The sequence below is a fragment of the Onychostruthus taczanowskii genome, unplaced genomic scaffold (genome assembly GCF_017590055.1).
Source record: "Onychostruthus taczanowskii isolate IOZ18803 unplaced genomic scaffold, ASM1759005v1 scaffold161, whole genome shotgun sequence".
In the NCBI taxonomy this organism is placed as follows: Eukaryota; Metazoa; Chordata; class Aves; order Passeriformes; family Passeridae; genus Onychostruthus; species Onychostruthus taczanowskii.
The window spans coordinates 664824-683049 of record NW_024498807.1 but is presented as its reverse complement, the minus strand read 5'-3'; the positions used below and the strand labels follow the sequence as shown (position 1 = coordinate 683049).

Here is an 18226-nt window from a genome sequence, read left to right as displayed (position 1 = left end):
CAAACAGGACAAAGTTCAGAGGTTCTGCACTTAGTGCTGCATCTAAATGCTATAAAGCATTACTAAATGCTCCATGTAGTTATGTTAATTGTAAAAACTTAAGAATTAAATAACATCAGAGAAAATTGTAATTGAAAAACTGTCATGTTTTCAACTGTGTTCTGAAAAAAGCATGGAAGTCAAAAAGCAGTCACAGAAAACTGTTCCAAATGGCACAAGGTACAAAGGAGAAGGCTCTCACAACTGTGAGATTGTCTAAAAGGAAAGGGTGTTGGCCTGTACTAGGTAGAGATCAGAGACGGTTACAGTGAGAAACAAGTTTAGTAAGACAGGCTAGAACAAGCAAGAGGGGTTTTTTCTAAAAAACACTCCACAAAGAGCTTGAACAGAATGTCTACATGGCATGGCAATCAGATTAGCAGTCCAGAGAGAAGAACAGCATGTACTGCATTCAGAAATCTATACAAATTAGCAAGGAACAGAACATTTACAGTTGACCCAATATAAAAAGAGTGAAGGTACCAAAGCCCCTTTTACTTTGCAAGGATTTTAGAAATTATGTGAACTATGCATCCTCCCAGAGAAAGATCCAAGTTTTATAATGTCTCTGCATATCTACGCAGGGCTCAGTCCAGTTCCTGCAGTGCTTTTTGATGCCTTCTGCATTCATATTCAGGAATTATGTAGAATACCTATATATTTATCCTACTGTTGATGACTGAAATCACATGCATGGCCATGACAAGTGAGTTCTCCCTACAGAACCATAGAATCCTTCAAGTTGGAAAACAGTGCATTTGGTGATCAGTGACTGAAAAGGTCTTTTTGCTGGCAGAAGTTCTCTCTGGAGAGAACCATGAAGCACTGTCTCAAAGACAGCTTAACTAACTCACTGACCTTATGTCTTCTCTCACTACTGGTAAGATTGTCTCCCAGCCTGACCTCTCCCATAACTTCACTTCCTTCCTTACACTGTCTTCACGTCAGTGGGATTTGTTTTGTTTTCCTTCATCTGTATCCTCTGATCTATCCCAGCACATAGATTGGGATCACAAGCTTAATTCAACTCCTTTTTGCTGCTGTCCCCATCCTCTGGCTGCATTGTGCTTTTCAGTGTCAGCCTTGGAGACAGCTCCATCTCTAGGATAACAGAAAACAGCGCAGCTGAAACGTGGCTTACTTTACCAAACACAGCATTTTGTATTTTGTACCATAAAACTATCTTCAGACTGAGTGAGTACACATTAGGAAAAACAAGTGGTTGGGCTGGGATTAGACCATGGGAAAATAGAAATAGATCACCCCAGTCCTTGTACTTGTAAGGTAATTTTAAAACAACTTGATTCCTACGCATAATTCTTTTAGGAAATTATAATATATTCAAAACGTTTTGTTATTTTCCCTACCTGTAATTCTGAAAAAAAAATCTTTTTTCAGTTCTGGAAAGCAAATTTATTGTGTCATAACTGCACTAATCATGCACCAACAATCAGCTATTCTATGAGTTAAAAGTGAAAAACTTTCCATGCAAATGTTTAACAAGAACAGGAAATTTTAATCTATTTATAATTGTGCAAAAGAACAATTTAAAGATCGTTTATTTCTCCTACTTGAAATAATAATGATGAATGATGTAATTACTTCCTAGAATTTTTAATGCATTCAGCTATCTTTGAAATCACTAAAATTGTTTGAGTCTTGTAGAGTTCATTATAACTGAAAAAAAATGCCAAAGCTCTATCTGTTAATGCCAGATGCAAGTACATTATGAACATTTTTACTTAGCAGTATATTTTTTGTCAAATAGTGTGCACTAACACAAACACCACAAAACACAGCTGATGTTTACTATTTACTAAAACCCACAAAGTTGAACTACCTCTATGGAAAAGGAGCAATAGCCCCACACAGCAACAGGCATTCAAGATAAGAGCTAGTGCTAATATAGAAACATGCAGCTAAATAAGTAGTTATGTAAAAACTACTCTCTGGCTGGAGCCACCAGGATTAAGAATGCTCCAGCTTTCAGAAACTCTTTGTGACTTGTAGGGATTTTTTGACCTCATCTGAAGACCAGAACTCCCCTCAGAGCTCCCTCACATTCATGCCAGAGCATTAGTTCAGCACTGAGTCACAGGGATGAGTAGCGTGTGACAAGCTCTCAACTACCATGCTGTAGACCCTGATACATACTGGAGATCAGCCAACACAAGTACTGCACTCTTTTGTTTTGCCTTGTGGAAAGCGAGGAGCACAAGCAAAGGCAACTGTTGCTGCTAACTACATCACAGGAGCAGTGACTCTTCTAGAACTCTACTTTTTCTCAGTACCAGTGTACTCCTCACTTACAGTGCAGGTGTCAAAACAAGATCAGGGGTTACACAGTAGTAGGGTAACCACACAAAAAGCGAGCCAGTCTGTTTCACACTTAATGGCTGAATATCTACTTCTTGAATATGAATAGAACAAATAGAAAGATGTTTGTGACTAAATGTATTTGCAGCTTATATGTGTTATAGTAACATGCTGAAGGAAAGTAAAACTGACAAATGTAGAGAAAAAAATCTAATGTTTAAATGGCTCACATTACACACACATGTAATGCTCCCTCCCCATCAAGCTTTCTCCCAAAGGGCATTATTAATTGCATTTTCTGATCAACTTCTCTAAGTAGTCCACAAAGAATGCAAGGTATTTGAAGCACTTTTGGTCATACTCAAATAGTTACCGTTTCTATTTGTGTAAGTATTCTAGCACTATTTTTAAATAAATGTGGGCTCCCTCTATTTCAAATGACGATCAACCACAGTTTTGTAGGAGGCATAATGCAAAAATGGCACATTGGGAGGAAACAGACTCTTGCCAAAACCTGCAAATACAAGTGGTAAATGAGGAATCTGCATATAAGAGTACACCTAGCCCACCTATGCACTGGATTACTGCATCTGTACATGTAGAGATGTATGTCTGTGAAGCAGAATGCAGATCTCTAAAAGCTTGAAGGAATCAGCTTTGCTTGATGTTCTCTTACTGTCTGCCTGTACACTGGATTTAAATATGACTCTTAAAGGAAAAAAAAATTCAGCTAACTTGTAATTCTATTCAAAATAAATTTATTCACAACTGCTTACCAAAATACTAATTCTTTCCAACAAATTGCATTTTTTAAAAATAGATTTTATTATTCTGCCAGTTATGTTTGATAGTATAAATATTCGGCACAGCAATAGTATACATACTGTATGTAAACAACATGGCAAACTTATTTAAATTGAAACTACCCTGGAAGGCTTTCTGTTGTTTAAAGACCAAATTTTAAACTGGATACATTTCATATACCTTCCAGAACTGCCAAACAACAGGATCTGTGGACAAGTTATTTAATACAACAGAACATTTCAAGCTTTTTAACTCTTAGGGGTTCTATTAATTAAACTCATGAATTTGTATTCCTAAATTCATTGAGAATTTATCCAAGGCTTCTGATTAGCACTTAAATCTTGGGTTTACTTGGATTTTAAAACATTCCTCAGAATATTACTCCTTTACCTTTTTGCATCTGTATTGGTTTTGTAAATTTTTACAATTCCAAACAGCTTCCTGGTTTTTCATTTCCAGCTGTATGTAAGCAAGAAAATGAGGGTCTCTCATTAAACTAGATAAACACTGAGGGAAAAGCTGTTATCCTAGTCTGAAGTCAGTACCTTTGCTTTCTTGATGCTGAGACAGGAAAATATTATTCTCCAAGGGAACTGAGCAGCTCATCATGGCAGTTTTCCATATTTCAGAGCAGAGACAAGCCTTGAAAGAGGCCCCATATATGGCCAAATATAACCAGACAATTCCATGAAAATGGATTAACTGATGATTCTCAAATCAAGAGACTTTCTCTTCTTTTTTTCCACTCAAGAATAAACCTGCCTATTTAAAGGGGAATGGAAGATATTTTTCCCCAGAAAAGCTTAATTCTAACTTGATCTTACATGCTATGTCTCATCAGAACTACTCACACTAGAAAATACTGGCCCAGTTTGACAGATTATATCAAAACTCATGAGAATAAGATTCACTTCATTATATGTAGAACTTACACAAGCCTTAAAAACTTCCTTCTCTGTGCAGAAAGAAGTTTAGACAATCAAGTATAACCAACACAGAAGAAATCCTTGTTTGCTTATTGTTGAAAAAGATGCAAAAAACCACCATGGAGATCAGATTATCGGGGCACTGACCTGATATTCCATGTATTCTAGGCAACACATATGGCACTATGGCTGCTTCAAATCACATGCTGAACTACACTCAGACTGGAGAACTAAAACTGAAAGACAGTTACCTACCAAGGCCTGCAGTTGTTGAGAGCCTGATAAGGTTTGAATCTACAAAACTTGTGTACACTATGATCAAAATAAAGCAAATTTATGAAAAATTAAATCTAGGTTTGGATATACACAGGGAGAAAAAAAGCAACACTGTGAAATGCAGAAATGTAGATACTTCAAATACTTATGAAGTATCCTGAGGCCTTGAGCAAGTAACTTTTCCATAGAGATTGACATGGAGATTAGAGACAGACATGGAATTGTTATTAAAGTTAGGAACTTCATTCTTTCACAGATCACTTATTTACCAAGCTCGATTTCTAATTATAAAAGTATGGAAAATAATTTGCCTTGAAAAACGTATTTCACCTGCTTGAAGCTGGACTGGTTCTGCTGAGTTTTCACCACTCATTAACACAACAAATCCTGCAGCTGTTCGAACTGAGGCTTGCCATGTTGACAAGGCAATTGGTGGTTCTTGGCATGGAAAGAGGGCTCTGTTGTTTATTGGTGATCCCATTGTGTAAACACATGGCCTAGATGGAAGGAAAAGAGATTGATGTTGGAATTACAATAAGGAAGATTGAATTAAGTTCTACATAAAAAATTCAAAGATGCTGTTGTACTGAGGTGGTTTCTTTCTTTAACTTCAGCTCTGCAAGCTCCAAACCTGTATGACATGAACTAATGAAAGTACAATCTAAGTCATTTAAGGTAAGAAAAGCAAGATTACTACAATACCTTCAAACTGGAAAAGACTAACTCCAGTCATTTCCCTCTCCTGTTTTTGCATGAGTCTTCCAGCCCCATAAAATAGCTTCCAGTTGTACCCATAAGGTCAAAGAAGGCTTCTGAGTATCTTCTGATGATGCCATTGCAGGGCTTCACCAACATCTGTGACACCTCCCTGCTATCATTCCAGTAGTGTTTTCACTATCATGAATCCAGTCTCCTGGATTAGCAGCCTGGAGGCTCATGCAAAATCAGAAGTAGATCTAGTTTTGAGTCTTCCTTAGACCAAGCCTCAATAAATCCTGGCATTTTTACATTTAGTCTTAAAGGTAGTGCACCCTAGCTCACGTGTCTTTGGGAATTGCAGCCACAGGGCATATAATAATTAATTTCTATCCTGTTAGCTTCAGCCTCCTTCTTTCTTCCTACATAGCAATCTTCCTTGTAGCACTGCTCTTTTTGCAGTTACTCTAAACCTCTCCCCAGCCAAATCTCTCAGTCTACTACCCATTTCCAACTTCAGCTGCAATATTTCATGACAGTAAATTTCTTATTAACCATTTAGCTATAGCTGGGAAGGTAACAAGGCCTTTCATTAGCTCCTTCTAACTTGCTATTGCTGGTGGATGAACTTAATGATTCTTGCTTTACTTATTTTGTTCCATTTTGCAGTATTATCTAAATTCCTATTATGTGCATAACACCACCACTTATCTTAAGGAAAAAAAAGAGCTAATTTTTCAATTATAAATTATATTAAAAATGACAATCAATAGGTTTCTCCAGTAACGTAAAGAAAGTCCTGAAATTATCACTTCATTACACTGAACTTTTAAAACCTACAATATTTAAAGCTAAACATTATGGGAGCAAAATACACTATTTTGTGAACGCTTGAGGCTAAAAATATTGTGATCAGTATCTTTCATCACTTGAATTGAAAAATTATCAAAACACTTCAGAAAGTAGGAGACAAATTGTTAGGGCAAAACAATTTTGCAATGGCTAAGATCTTAGCATTTTATTTACTCCCCTCCAAACTGCTTTTCCTTTCAAATTATTCCTTGTCTAAAGCCAACTTCAAACTATACAGAGAGAAAGAACTTGGAAATACTGAAAGTCACAGATTAAATCTATTCTGAAGATATTTTTGCCCTCTTGTCATTGCTATCTGTGTTATTGGCACATCCAGAGCTGTCTTGGCACTTTTAAATCATGGTGGCTTAACTACTGCAGGCCAGTTGATCTTCCAGCAAAACAGAGACGAAAGCTGCAGTTTAAGTAGGTCTTACTGTTAATGCACACAGGCAGGAAAAGTAAACAGTCTAACTTCCCCCATCATGTACCAGAGTAAATAGCATAGGACCTAGACATTGAGTAAAGTCCAGGTAACTGCAGTGGAGAGAATGCCAAGTGCTTATTTCTTAAATAGTAAAATATAATGTACAGCTAAATGTAACAGACCATTAATATGCATGGACTTTTAATTTACTTAGTTAGAATTAAACTTCTAAAACTGAATCTGTAATCTATCTAATATACATAGAATAATTGGCTTTTCTCCTGTGAAAACAGAGTGCATGGCAGTGAGTTCACAGGAAAAAAGAAGAACCTGTTTTTTCACCTTCCAGTAAGACCTGCTTCCCCCTAGTAATGCTAGTCAAGAGCTACTGGGATCATTATTTACCCTAAAACATGTAAGTGCTGGGAAGGCATGGAAAGGAAAAAGGAAAGGTGGGATTAATGACTGCTGCTACACACATTTTCCTAATGATTTGCCATGGACTGTAAAGGCTGTTTTGCCAGGTGCCATTGGTGCAATCCACTCTTACAAGCAGTATAGGTGATCTTCATATTCTGTACAGGGAAATGACACAATGACAGAGAAAACTGGCTGGCAGAACAGTGCTAAACTAAATGTTATAATGCTGTCTCAAATACAATATAAACATTACAAAGAATAGATGCTACCAAGAACATTTATGTCCCCTGCTCTCAGAGAGTGCCTTTGTCTACAGACCATAAGGGATTTTACAGATAATGTCAACACCATTTTGCAGATGGGGAAAATGAAACTCAGTGAACAGATATGCTAAGCGCTAGCACTCAAGCTGCTCCTACAGGCCTCCTAGTCCAGTAGCTCCAGTTCTAAGCCTCCTAGTCCAGTAGCTTTTTTTTTTTCCCTAAGACATTTTATTGCCAAAATATACACACAGAGGAAGGTCACAAGTCTCTACCATAAAAGCCCAAGTAGAAGTGAGTTAGATAAGTGGAGAAAGACTGGTCACGTACATAATCTGTTCTTCAGAAGTAGAAGTGTTCTTCTTTCCACTCCTCACCCATTTTAATACAATTTTTACCAGGGATATTTATTAACTTCATTATTTTCCTAAACATACCAAATTATGTCAGTCTGCTAAAAAAAATAGTAATGAAATAGACATGTTCTAAATTTTTTAAGGAAACTATCAGAAGAACAATTATGTAAGCCTTTAATTAGATATTTGTTGTACTTCTTTTACAGTGGTAATTTCTTCTTAATGCATTGGTAATTGTGCAGTGTTACTTTAGGATATCCACTGCAGCTGACAACTGTCTTTGTTTGGGGTCAGGCAGCACAATTTCAGCACACAAGAGGACCAGAAATATAATTCTTATTCTGGTATCAATCAGTTTCTTCATTTGACCATGGGGAAAAAAACCAGCCAATCTAAGCACATGACAGAGCAGCAAAGAAAAATAATTCGGTTTAGTCTCTGTTTGTCAATTGATACACATATTTGCCCTTTTTTAATAATTTATCTCTACCTCTCCTAGCAAGAAACTTCACAGTTCCTTTCCTCTTTCTACTACATTTCCTCTTTCTATCCCTTCCACCCCAGTTAACTTTTCATGATCTTGTAATACTCAAATAATCTACTTATGTAATATTTTTGCTAACCATAACCTTTGCCATGATAGTTTTCAAGAATTAAGGAAATTTCATGCAGCAAAAGGTAAGCAGAGAACTCAGAATATTTATTGAGTTATTTGTAACACTGGAAGAACATGCATTCATAAAACAATCACAAAACACAGGAGTGACATTTCTGGTCACTCCTCTGGACAACTTTATGACAAGTAAACAAAAAATAAAAATAAACAAAAAAAGTAGGCAAACCCTGAGTACAAAATGAATGGATTTCATATTCCTGGAAACATAGAAGGCAAGAAACAAATATTTGTAAAAAATTTAAATTATGTCCTCTGAATCAGTTGTCCTAACTAAAAAGAAGACCATGAGTAAAATGGATAAATATTCCCAAGCAAACAGCCATCCAGACTACTGGAAAAATCAAGTACTAGTTGTGGTAATGTCTGGTTTTGCCCCAAGAAGAGACCAGAGACTGTCTGTTGTTCAGTAATCTCTCTGATGAAGATTTGATTAATGCAATTGTAACTCATCAGTAGTCCACATATCTTTACAACTCAGCAAAATCAGTTCAAACCAGCTCCCTCTCCCATGTAAGCCTATCTACTACAATAATGAATTAACACGATCTTCAAGCTAATAATAAATGTTCACTTGATAATCTGTTCTCTAAACAGGAATCTGCAGGTCTTGAGATGCCTGCCATAAAACACCTGAAACATATTCTAAGGCTCACCCATGTCAACCTGCTTTGCCTAATGTCTGAGGCTTTGCCAAGGAAAATGCCCAGCTCAGAAACTCTATCCCTTTCTGGTATTTGAAAAACTACATTCCCTATTCCTGCAAAAGGAAATTCTGTTCCTTTCTCTAGATTACATTGTTGAAGCAGCAGGACTTTCTGGCATGTAAATCACAAGAACTTTTTACTCTGCCCTATCAATTTACATATCTGCAAGTTTCCAGTGACTGTCATCAGATTCCACTAGACCAGGTATTCTTGTTTACATTCTACTGTTGAAAAAGACACCAGTCAGTAATACCCATGTTTCTCACCACCTTCCTTTAAGTTATGACAACTAATTTAGAGGATAGAATTTGTATTTTATACAAATATTGGCTTGCTGCCTTCCACATTCCAGGTATATCAAATCCATTTACTTTGTACTCAGGGTTTGCCTACTTTTTTTATTTGGTTTGGGTTTTTTTTTTTTTTTTTTTGTTGGGGTTTTTTTTTTTTTTTTTTTGTTGGGGTTTTTTTTTTTTTTTTTTTGTTGGGGTTTTTTTTTTTTTTTTTTTGTTTGTTTGTTTTGTTTTGGTTTGGGTTTTTTTTGTTTTTGTTTTGTTGTTTGTTTGTTTGCATGGGGGTTTTTGTTTGTGCTTTTTGGGTTTTTTTTTGTGATTTATTTTTCTTTGTTTTACTTTTCCATTTTATTAATATAATTTGTCAGTCTTTAGAAGTCATTGCATATCACATGAATAATCCAACAAACTTCAAAATACTTCATTAATTTGTCAAATATTTATATTCCCATGTTCCCATTACTGGGAACAAAATAAACAAAATAACAGTAGAGATTCCCCACAGCTGAGGAGATCCTCTTAGGATTTGGTCCGTGACCTACGATAGTTCTGGACTATCTTACTCTACCAAACCTTGCCTATGAAGAAAACCAAATTCTTTATTCCCTTCCTGCATTTCCAGTTCCCAAGAGCACAGAACAATGCTAACTCATACCACTGAAAAACCAAGCATCTATTTTCATGACACATTTTATAATTTGTAGTAAATAACTCCACCTTCCAAACCAACCTCATCAGTATTTTCCAAACACATCTTATTCCCTTCTATTCTCTTCCCCCCTCTACTTACTTTCAATTAGATTACTTCCCTAATATGCCTTATGACCCAGCTGTACATACACCTGTGCCATCACACCAGTGATGGAAGGAACCAGTTTAGAGAGGTCAAAAGTGTCCCTTTCATCAAGAGTATTTTGGTAGGTGTCCTGGTCATACCTTTATACTTTCCCTCCTTCCCTCTTTCCATTAGCACAAGTCAGCTCTGTCACTGCCTTTTTTGTTTGGCCTAAAAAACTTGGACAGGGAAATGCTGAAATTCCATGTGTTCAGTTCCTCTACTAAAAACAGAAGTGTGTCCTGCTGTGATAACATGTTTGTAGTTACATATCTGATCTTGCCTAAACTCATCTCACAAAGCTTTGTTTCAGTTGGGTCTTTTTGTGTATTATAATACATCATTCTTTAAAACAAATAAAATGGAGCTCTTGATAAAATTGTGCATAGGCTAAATTTCAAAACATTGTACTAGTGTTAAATTACAGGAAACATTGGAAGTGGTTACACAATGTGTGTACTTTGTTCTTTACTTTTCTCAGAGTTGGAACCACAGTATAGACTCCTTTGGCAAACAATTTGACATCTGAAAAAAAAAAAAACCCACTGGATACATAATTTGGAACAATCTGAAGAATCCTCCTATGGCAATATGAGATTTACCACTATGTTTATGAGCTCATCACATATAGAATTTGATTTTAAAAAGATACCAAGAAAGATTCTAATGATTATACTATGAAAACTTATTTTCTGACAGGCATTAGGTTTTGGAATAGCCTACACAGGCCTGATAATAAATCAGTTTGTACTATTTTATACCATCAAACTGCTGGATCCATGTCAAGCCTGCTTTTTCTGCTCCATTACTGATCCATAAAATTCCATCCATTAGTGTACAGCTGCCATGAAATGTCACTAAAGTAAAAACAATGTTTTGCAGTGAAAGGCTTATAAAGAGTCAAAACTGTATATGATTTAGATGCTTAAAAGAAACATTCAAATGTTCAAACCACAGAGAGGAATCCTATACCAGCCTAACACTAGTTATTCAAGCAGGTGGACATAGACATGTGATCATGGGCAAATGCTCTACCTTCTTATGCAGTCAAAATTCAGAATTTTCAGATATAAGGGTACTATATCAAGTTAAATTTCCTAAACTCATACCAAAAATAACTCCTCAAGGAGTGAGGAAAGGGAAAGAAATAATGAACACGACTGAGACATTTCGCTGACTTGATGGTGCTTACAGATTAGTAGCAGAATTCCCTAAGCACCACAAATACAATCAAAAGGCCTCATTTTCCTCACCAACAGAGATGCTAGTGAAAATACTTAATTTATACGAATATAACTGAAATAAAAGGCAACCATTTTATCTCTTGACTAGGAAAGAAAAGCAAGTATTTAATCAGGTCACATTTGTTCCTTATCTTCCAACTTTGTTCCTGCTTTTTAGACATCAGAAAGAAATAATAGCCATTAAAATCCACCTTTCAACATTCCAATAAAACAATTACCGTTGTAAAAGTCAAGAGTATATTGTAGTTTCCCTTCTATAAAAGACTTATATTGAAGATTCCAGTACAATACCATGTCCTTTTCACTAACACTAAATATAATGCCAGTTCTTCTTTCAGTTTGCAGTTCATTTGCTATCATCAATGTTCTTAACATTATAGATGAAGAAGACTTTGAAAGCTGATTATGAGGGACTAAACAGGAAAAGACTGTATTTCTAAGCCGATTATAATATTGATAAAGGACTAATTGTGAGGTAATTCTATTAAATGTTATGTATATTGAACTTTATGCTGCGTAAGCCAGGAAGCAAAAAGAGCGCAAAGTAACCTGTCATTCATACCTTTTCTTTCCCTAAATGACAATTCCCCATTCCCTGCACACACTTTTTGAAATGCACACAAGTTATTTACTCCCACTCAAAAAGAGCAAACACAATCACTAAGACAGGCCTGTGATCTTCAAGCCCATTAGGGTTTCACAAGCAGAGAGATTGTCTATTCTTCTACAGGACAACAAAAGGAGTCAAACCAAGGATGAAATTAAAACTGTGGAACAGTGTAGTCATCATCTTCACAGCTGCTCAGCAATTTTATGATTCTCCATTTTTGCACCTATTTAAATTTATTGCATACAAAGCTTTCAGCAAACAGTTACATACCTGCCACTCTGGTCTGTAGTCCATGTAACAGATCTTCCCTCTGGCTTGGTTTTGTACCATATTCTTATTGCATGAGGAAAGTCCGCTGGAGTCTGAATTCCTGATTTCCTTATCTCCAAGCTCCAGGTGCCAGTACTAAACAGAAGCTCCCCACAGCCAGGTGCCTGGCTACAGTGAGTAAAATAGTATAGCTGTTCCTTCCAGCGATCTGCAGGTAAAGTCACAAGTTCATGTACAATCCGATTCCTGAGATTTTCCAGCTCCTTTGAAACACCAGTTGGCTTGGCAGACCTTGTAAATTTTTCAATGCCTGACACAACAGCAACATCTACCTCTTCAACCTTTAGCACAGATAAATCACAGCAATCCAATACCAGCAGAAAATCCTTGTTTTCATGATCCTCTATGTCACAGCAGTCCTTTGAACTAGAAATCCCAGAAGCCTGTTCATTGTTGCTATGGTTACTATTTTCATCAGAAGTAGCTTCCTCTTTACCACTGTCAGCAAAATCATTACATTCCGTTTCAACATTTATCATAGGAACGTGGCAGGGCTCAGATGCCCCGATTTTACAGGTTTCATCAAACTGTGACGGGCAGCATTCTTTGCCAGCACTGCTGGTTTTCCTGTACTGGCTCCCAGACTCAAAGAACAAAACAATGCTGCCTTCAATAACTTTACTTTTAAAATCCACATCCAAGTCCAATACATAGTGCTTTACAAGCATGTAGCTAGTGTTTGCCATTAAAGGCAAATCATCCTTCATGGGTTCTAGCTGTGTCTCCATGTTCACCTATTGGGCAACAGTTTTACAAAGCCTTGGACAGTTCTGACATATGATGACTCCAGAAGGAGAATATTTAGTCTCCAAGTGCTAAAAAATAATTTTGAGTAAGATTAAAATATTGAAATTGTAGTTTATCCACTTCTTGAACTCTAAAAAGAAAAAAAAAAAATCATCTCACAACCATTTCTGAAATGCACCGATTCTAAATCTATTTAAAGTCCAGCCTCCTTTATTACAGTAGTACTGCTAAAGGGTGATTGTATCTCCACACAATGGCATCAGGCTAGAATGGCATCTGCTTGCTTCAGGATTTTCTGTCAAGGACCAGTGGCTGTATTTTTCACATAAAAACTCAAATACTTTCATTTGAATTGTTCTTTCAGAGAAAAACTCAACTGAAAGTATTTCTAGACAGCTTCTGTAAATCAATAGAAACAACCAAAAGTATCAAAAAGATAGTGATATATTTCTGCTGTGATTTTAAATAACAAGTCTAAATCACCTCATAGGTCTTAAATGTTTAGAGTAATAAATTCCTATATACAATGCTTGTCCACAGTTTAATATACTTTCCATATTACAACCACTCTCATATCAGCACTTACAAGAAAATGAGCCAATTTACAAGGACTGCATTCCAAGTATTCCTTTGAGATTGCTCATGAAGTGTTTTAAAATCTTAAATACCTGAGGTACATAATTACATTTTTGTAGCTGGAAACTCATACCACTCAGAATAGTGCCTTACAGAAAACAAAGTCTTTTCACTGGAAAATATGTAAATCCCTATAAAGGCAAAAAAATACTAAAATGCACCAACATTTGCTGCAGCAATAGGCAGAAATTCGTAACAAAGTTGAACAGACATGGATTCTCTGTTTTGCTATGACCATTGAGCCAAAGTCATGCAGTTTTAGCCCACTTAAGTTGTTTCTATTAGCTTTCTAGATGAGGAATATATATCAGAGGATGAAATACAGACAGTTCTCTCCCTAGCATTTCAGTGACATTCACTATGATAGGCAGCCAGGCCTGTTTCTAACTGCCTTAAGAGAACAGATATTCCATTGTGACATGCACAATCCATTTCACTGTTCTACACTTCATCATAGACTTCACTATCCAAAGCCAATTTTAATATAGTTCTCAAAGTCATCACAGAGGAGAACTCAGACTCCCCAAACACTTGCTATATCTTTTTTTGCAGGAATCCAGGGCACGCTATCAAGCTACTACCATTACATGAAAGGCTCAGGGCAAGAAACTGTCCATATAGCTCCCTCAACTAGTTTCACACAAAGCACAAAAACATAGCACCTATCTCCCTACCTCAGTGGCTTTCTAGCTGTCAGACACAGCTCTTTCAGGGCTGTCTTTGATGGCAAGCTCAGAAAAACTTTACTTTGAATTTTTAACAATCTTTCAGTACTTCTGCAAGCATACCGAGGCAACAAGCTCACATCAGAAGGTTCTTTCACTGAAATAGCTCAGTAAATTCAGGCAACATAAGCAATGCATCTATGATGTCTGTGTGTAATGCTGTGGACTGAACCTGACATTACCTGCATTTTTTTCTGACTACCAAAACCTCTTGACTGCTAGCAGGTCAAGTAATTGTTGGTGATAGATCAAAGAAATAGAGTGACTTGGTAGGGAAAAACCCAACACTTAACTAATACTCAAACTCTGTTTTGCACAAACACATTTTTAATTTGCAAATATTTATAATATAATACTGACAAATTTTATAAAACGTGAGTACTATCCTATGCACACAATTGTAGGGAGGAGAGGCCAGCCTTGGGATAAGGCAATTAGGGAAGATCACCTGCTATATTCCAGGTCCTGACTGGGTGTGTACAGCAAATGTAGGCAGTCTCTCCCTAGAGGGGCATGAAGAAAAGACAAGCAAAAAAATCTATGCTGTCTTGTAAATACAACTATCCTCCATGCATTCCAAGGCATTACACCGAGCTAATTTTCTAAAAAATAGATTGGTTTTTGTATTCTGTAGAGATGCTTTGTTGTGTTACTGAACAGAAACACTAAATGAAAAGGGAATGAGAAAACAAAGAACAAGAACAGAAATATACAATGTTAAGTACAAGAATACCAAAATATACTCCCAGGAAACAGCGTTCTCTGTCATTGTCATGAACACCACTGCTAATTTTATGACATTCATTTATTCATTTATTATTTCATTTATGACATGGACAAACGTTTGTGTCCCAGACAAAATGGGTATCTACTTCTCCTTCAATCTCTAGTTGGCTTATCAAATATTGACCTCAACCACCTTGGAAAATTACCAATTTTATTCAAGAAGAAAATACAGGAATTAACTGTTTATTTGAATGCTGAAATAGACAGTGGACACTAAAATAGACAGCCTTTTATTACCAAGGAAAAAGTAAAAGATAAGGATACTGAACGACCACGCACACAACCTTTGTAGCAATGAAACAACACAGGAATCGCATTAAAGCAAACCTGAAATAAAGCCAAGTGAAAAAAAATGCAAGCAAAAAAAAAAAAAAAAGGTAAAGGAAGGATGCACTTCAGCAAAAGAGGACAAAAATTACAACAAAATGCAATATCAGAGTTAAAAGGTAATGAACTTTTTCACAAATTTTTTAGAACGACCGTTCTCAGAACACGTAACTGAACAGGACATAATCATTTACATGTACATATTTTGTTACATTTGTTTGAAGTCTAGGTATCTGTACATTTGCTTTCAATCAGTAATGCTAGTTCAATGATGTTGTAAAACAACATACTGATCCTTTGTTTGAAATTTAGCATCTACACATAAACTGTCCCTCATTGGTCTAACATGACTAAACCACTGAGATAATACACAGAGAAAGTGTGTGTGCACTCATAAAAGACAAAAGTTGTAATGACAGGTACTAGGGACTGGTGAGAGGGAAAAAGGTAGCTGTGCAACCTCATCAAATATGTAAACCCCCTTCTCTTCTTTGTATAGACTGTGATGTCTTTTCATAAATACATGATAATTTGGGGGGTTTAACTGAACAGGCTGTAAATAATGATTTTATTTACCATTTGATTCCAACTGCATTTGAATAAATACAACTTCATGGTGTCTTTTCTTCAAACAAGTCTTCCCAAAAATTGTCAATAAATCATAGTATTATTATCCCTCCAACATGATTACTACTGCTGGTAGTAAAATACTGGTAGTACTACTGGTACTAAAATACAGCCTATCAAAATCCTAGGCAAAATCAACAGGAGCTGCAATGCAATACAAATCTGCAAGTCAAGCCTAGGTAAACAAATGAAGGATTCTTTCCTACAAAGGAAGAATTATTTCCTACATTTTTTGTGACAAATTAAATAGACTGAGATGGAGTGTAAAAAACTTAACTCCCAAACTGTGTACAATAGTATAAATAATTCAGTCTAGCATTTGTCATTCATTCTGTATTTCTTTTCATTTTTCCTTCATAGGTTAAGAGAACAAATTCTAATAATGGTGTTGGTACATTACAGGAAACATGTTACCTCACCTTCTGAAGCAAAAACCTTGCTGTACACCTTGAAAGCTCTCTGTACATATTTGAGCTTTGTGTATGCAAACAGTACATCTTTCACTACTGCTTCATAAATATGCTGTTCTGAGAAATATTCTTTGAATTTGGTACAATAAGCTGTTCACTATCTTACACATATATCAAGGTACTGGCATCAAAGAGACATTTTTTGACTTTTTTTTAAAATTCATCTCTTATTCGACATTGTCTTCTGTAATATTTTTTGCTATATTATGCCCATAATATGAGTATCTGGTTTTCATTTCTATGCAATTAATGCATTTCAACATTAGAAAAGGAGGTTCACTAGCTGAACTCTAAGCATGGAAAAAAGCAAATTAGAAATTGTAATGCTGCTACAAAGTCCTGGTGATCATGTCATAAACAGTGTTTCATGTCATATTTCTTTCACACAAAGAGATGTAAAAAAATTACTAGTATATTTTAAAGATAGACCTTAAATTCAATGGATCTTTCCTATTAAATGTAGTTTGTAAATACATTTTGTAAGTAACAAAAGTAATAAAATTACAGGGAAAGCTGATTATTTCGTTTGATGTTTTAATATTTTAGAAGACAGATGCTCCCAAAAGGATAAACAATAACAGCAGATGATGGCCAACATTAGTAGAGTCAAACTTGATCAGCAGGACAATAATAGAATTGCATAAAAGACACGAAGAATGGGCAACACAAGAGATATAATCCTTTGGGGAATTATATTTGTATAACATTGTTTTCCACTCAATATAAAAAGCATCAGCCTGAATTAGAAACACAGGTCTCTGAAAGCAAACATGAGGAAAAAAGTTTCCAGGCAACATAAAACACAGTTGCAAAGTAGACAAGATTAAGCTTCCTAAAATGTCTAGGGGTGGGGGAGAAGTTTATTTTTGATAGGCAATACACTCTAACACCTAGTCTCAGGTTTTAAAGTTAAAAGCAAAAACGAAATAAAGAGATAGGGAAGAACTTCAAAATATAATTCTGTTCAGTGAAAGCTGAGGAAAAAAAATCAACCCAGGGACAGCTGAATACACATTTCAATTGGTGTACCAATTGAAAGGGAAGGGGAGGAGGAGAACTATTACACAAAGGAGTCTAGTTAAACTTGTAAACAGCACATTAAAAAAAAAAAGTGATCAATTGTGATATCTGATATTTGTATTTCATTAATCCAAGAAGCTCTTATTTTAAATGCTAATAGCTAACTACTCCAGTCTAACTCCACTCTAACAGTAATAATCCAGATAAGAAAATTACAAAAGCCTCTGAACTTGCTGAAATGTCCATCAGAGGCACTACTAGGTGGAAGCAAGTGAAAGGCTTACAAACCTAAAAAAAAAAAACCCAAACAAACCCACCCTGAAAAGCAGAAGATGCATGGTCATTAGAGATGACTTAATAATATAGTGTCAGGAGCTAGAAACACACTGTCAAGAATGTACTGAATTATCTACTCCCTTTCTAAGCACACGACTAATTTCACTGCACTCCTGCTACACCAGCCAGCGAGGGACTGTCTTACATGTGACACTGTCATGGCTTACACAACTGTGAAAGGCAAGCACAAAGACAGCTGCCTAAGATAGTCCTGCATCTTGTCATCACGGCATATGTCAAACATGAAGCATACACAAAATACGTCTTGTTTCAGAGCACATCTGCAGCTGTCATTTTTCATGCATTTCCAAAATCTGAGAAAGCAAAAATGAATTAAAAGAGGGCCGTACAGTAGAAGATCAAGTCTCCAATGAATCCAAGCAGTTACATCTCTGTAGCTGGTATCTATCAAGCCCTGGAAAACTCCCAGTATGGAGCTGTTGCAAATATTTGAACACATAAACCGGTTAATGCCTTACAAACCACAC

General features: G+C 36.0%; 1 protein-coding gene across 1 annotated transcript in view; it reads right to left on the bottom strand.

Moving 5' to 3' along the window:
- LOC121333283 (aminopeptidase O-like) overlaps window positions 1-18226 on the bottom strand; it is an 81947-nt gene that overhangs the window by 60855 nt on the left and 2866 nt on the right. Inside the window, exons 2-3 of the mRNA XM_041399492.1 lie at window positions 12005-12941; window positions 4692-4858 (exon numbers count right to left, since the gene is read on the bottom strand). Coding sequence (XP_041255426.1) covers window positions 4692-4858; window positions 12005-12792 — 955 coding nt within the window. The 5' untranslated portion in view covers window positions 12793-12941. The remainder of the gene's footprint in view (window positions 1-4691; window positions 4859-12004; window positions 12942-18226) is intronic.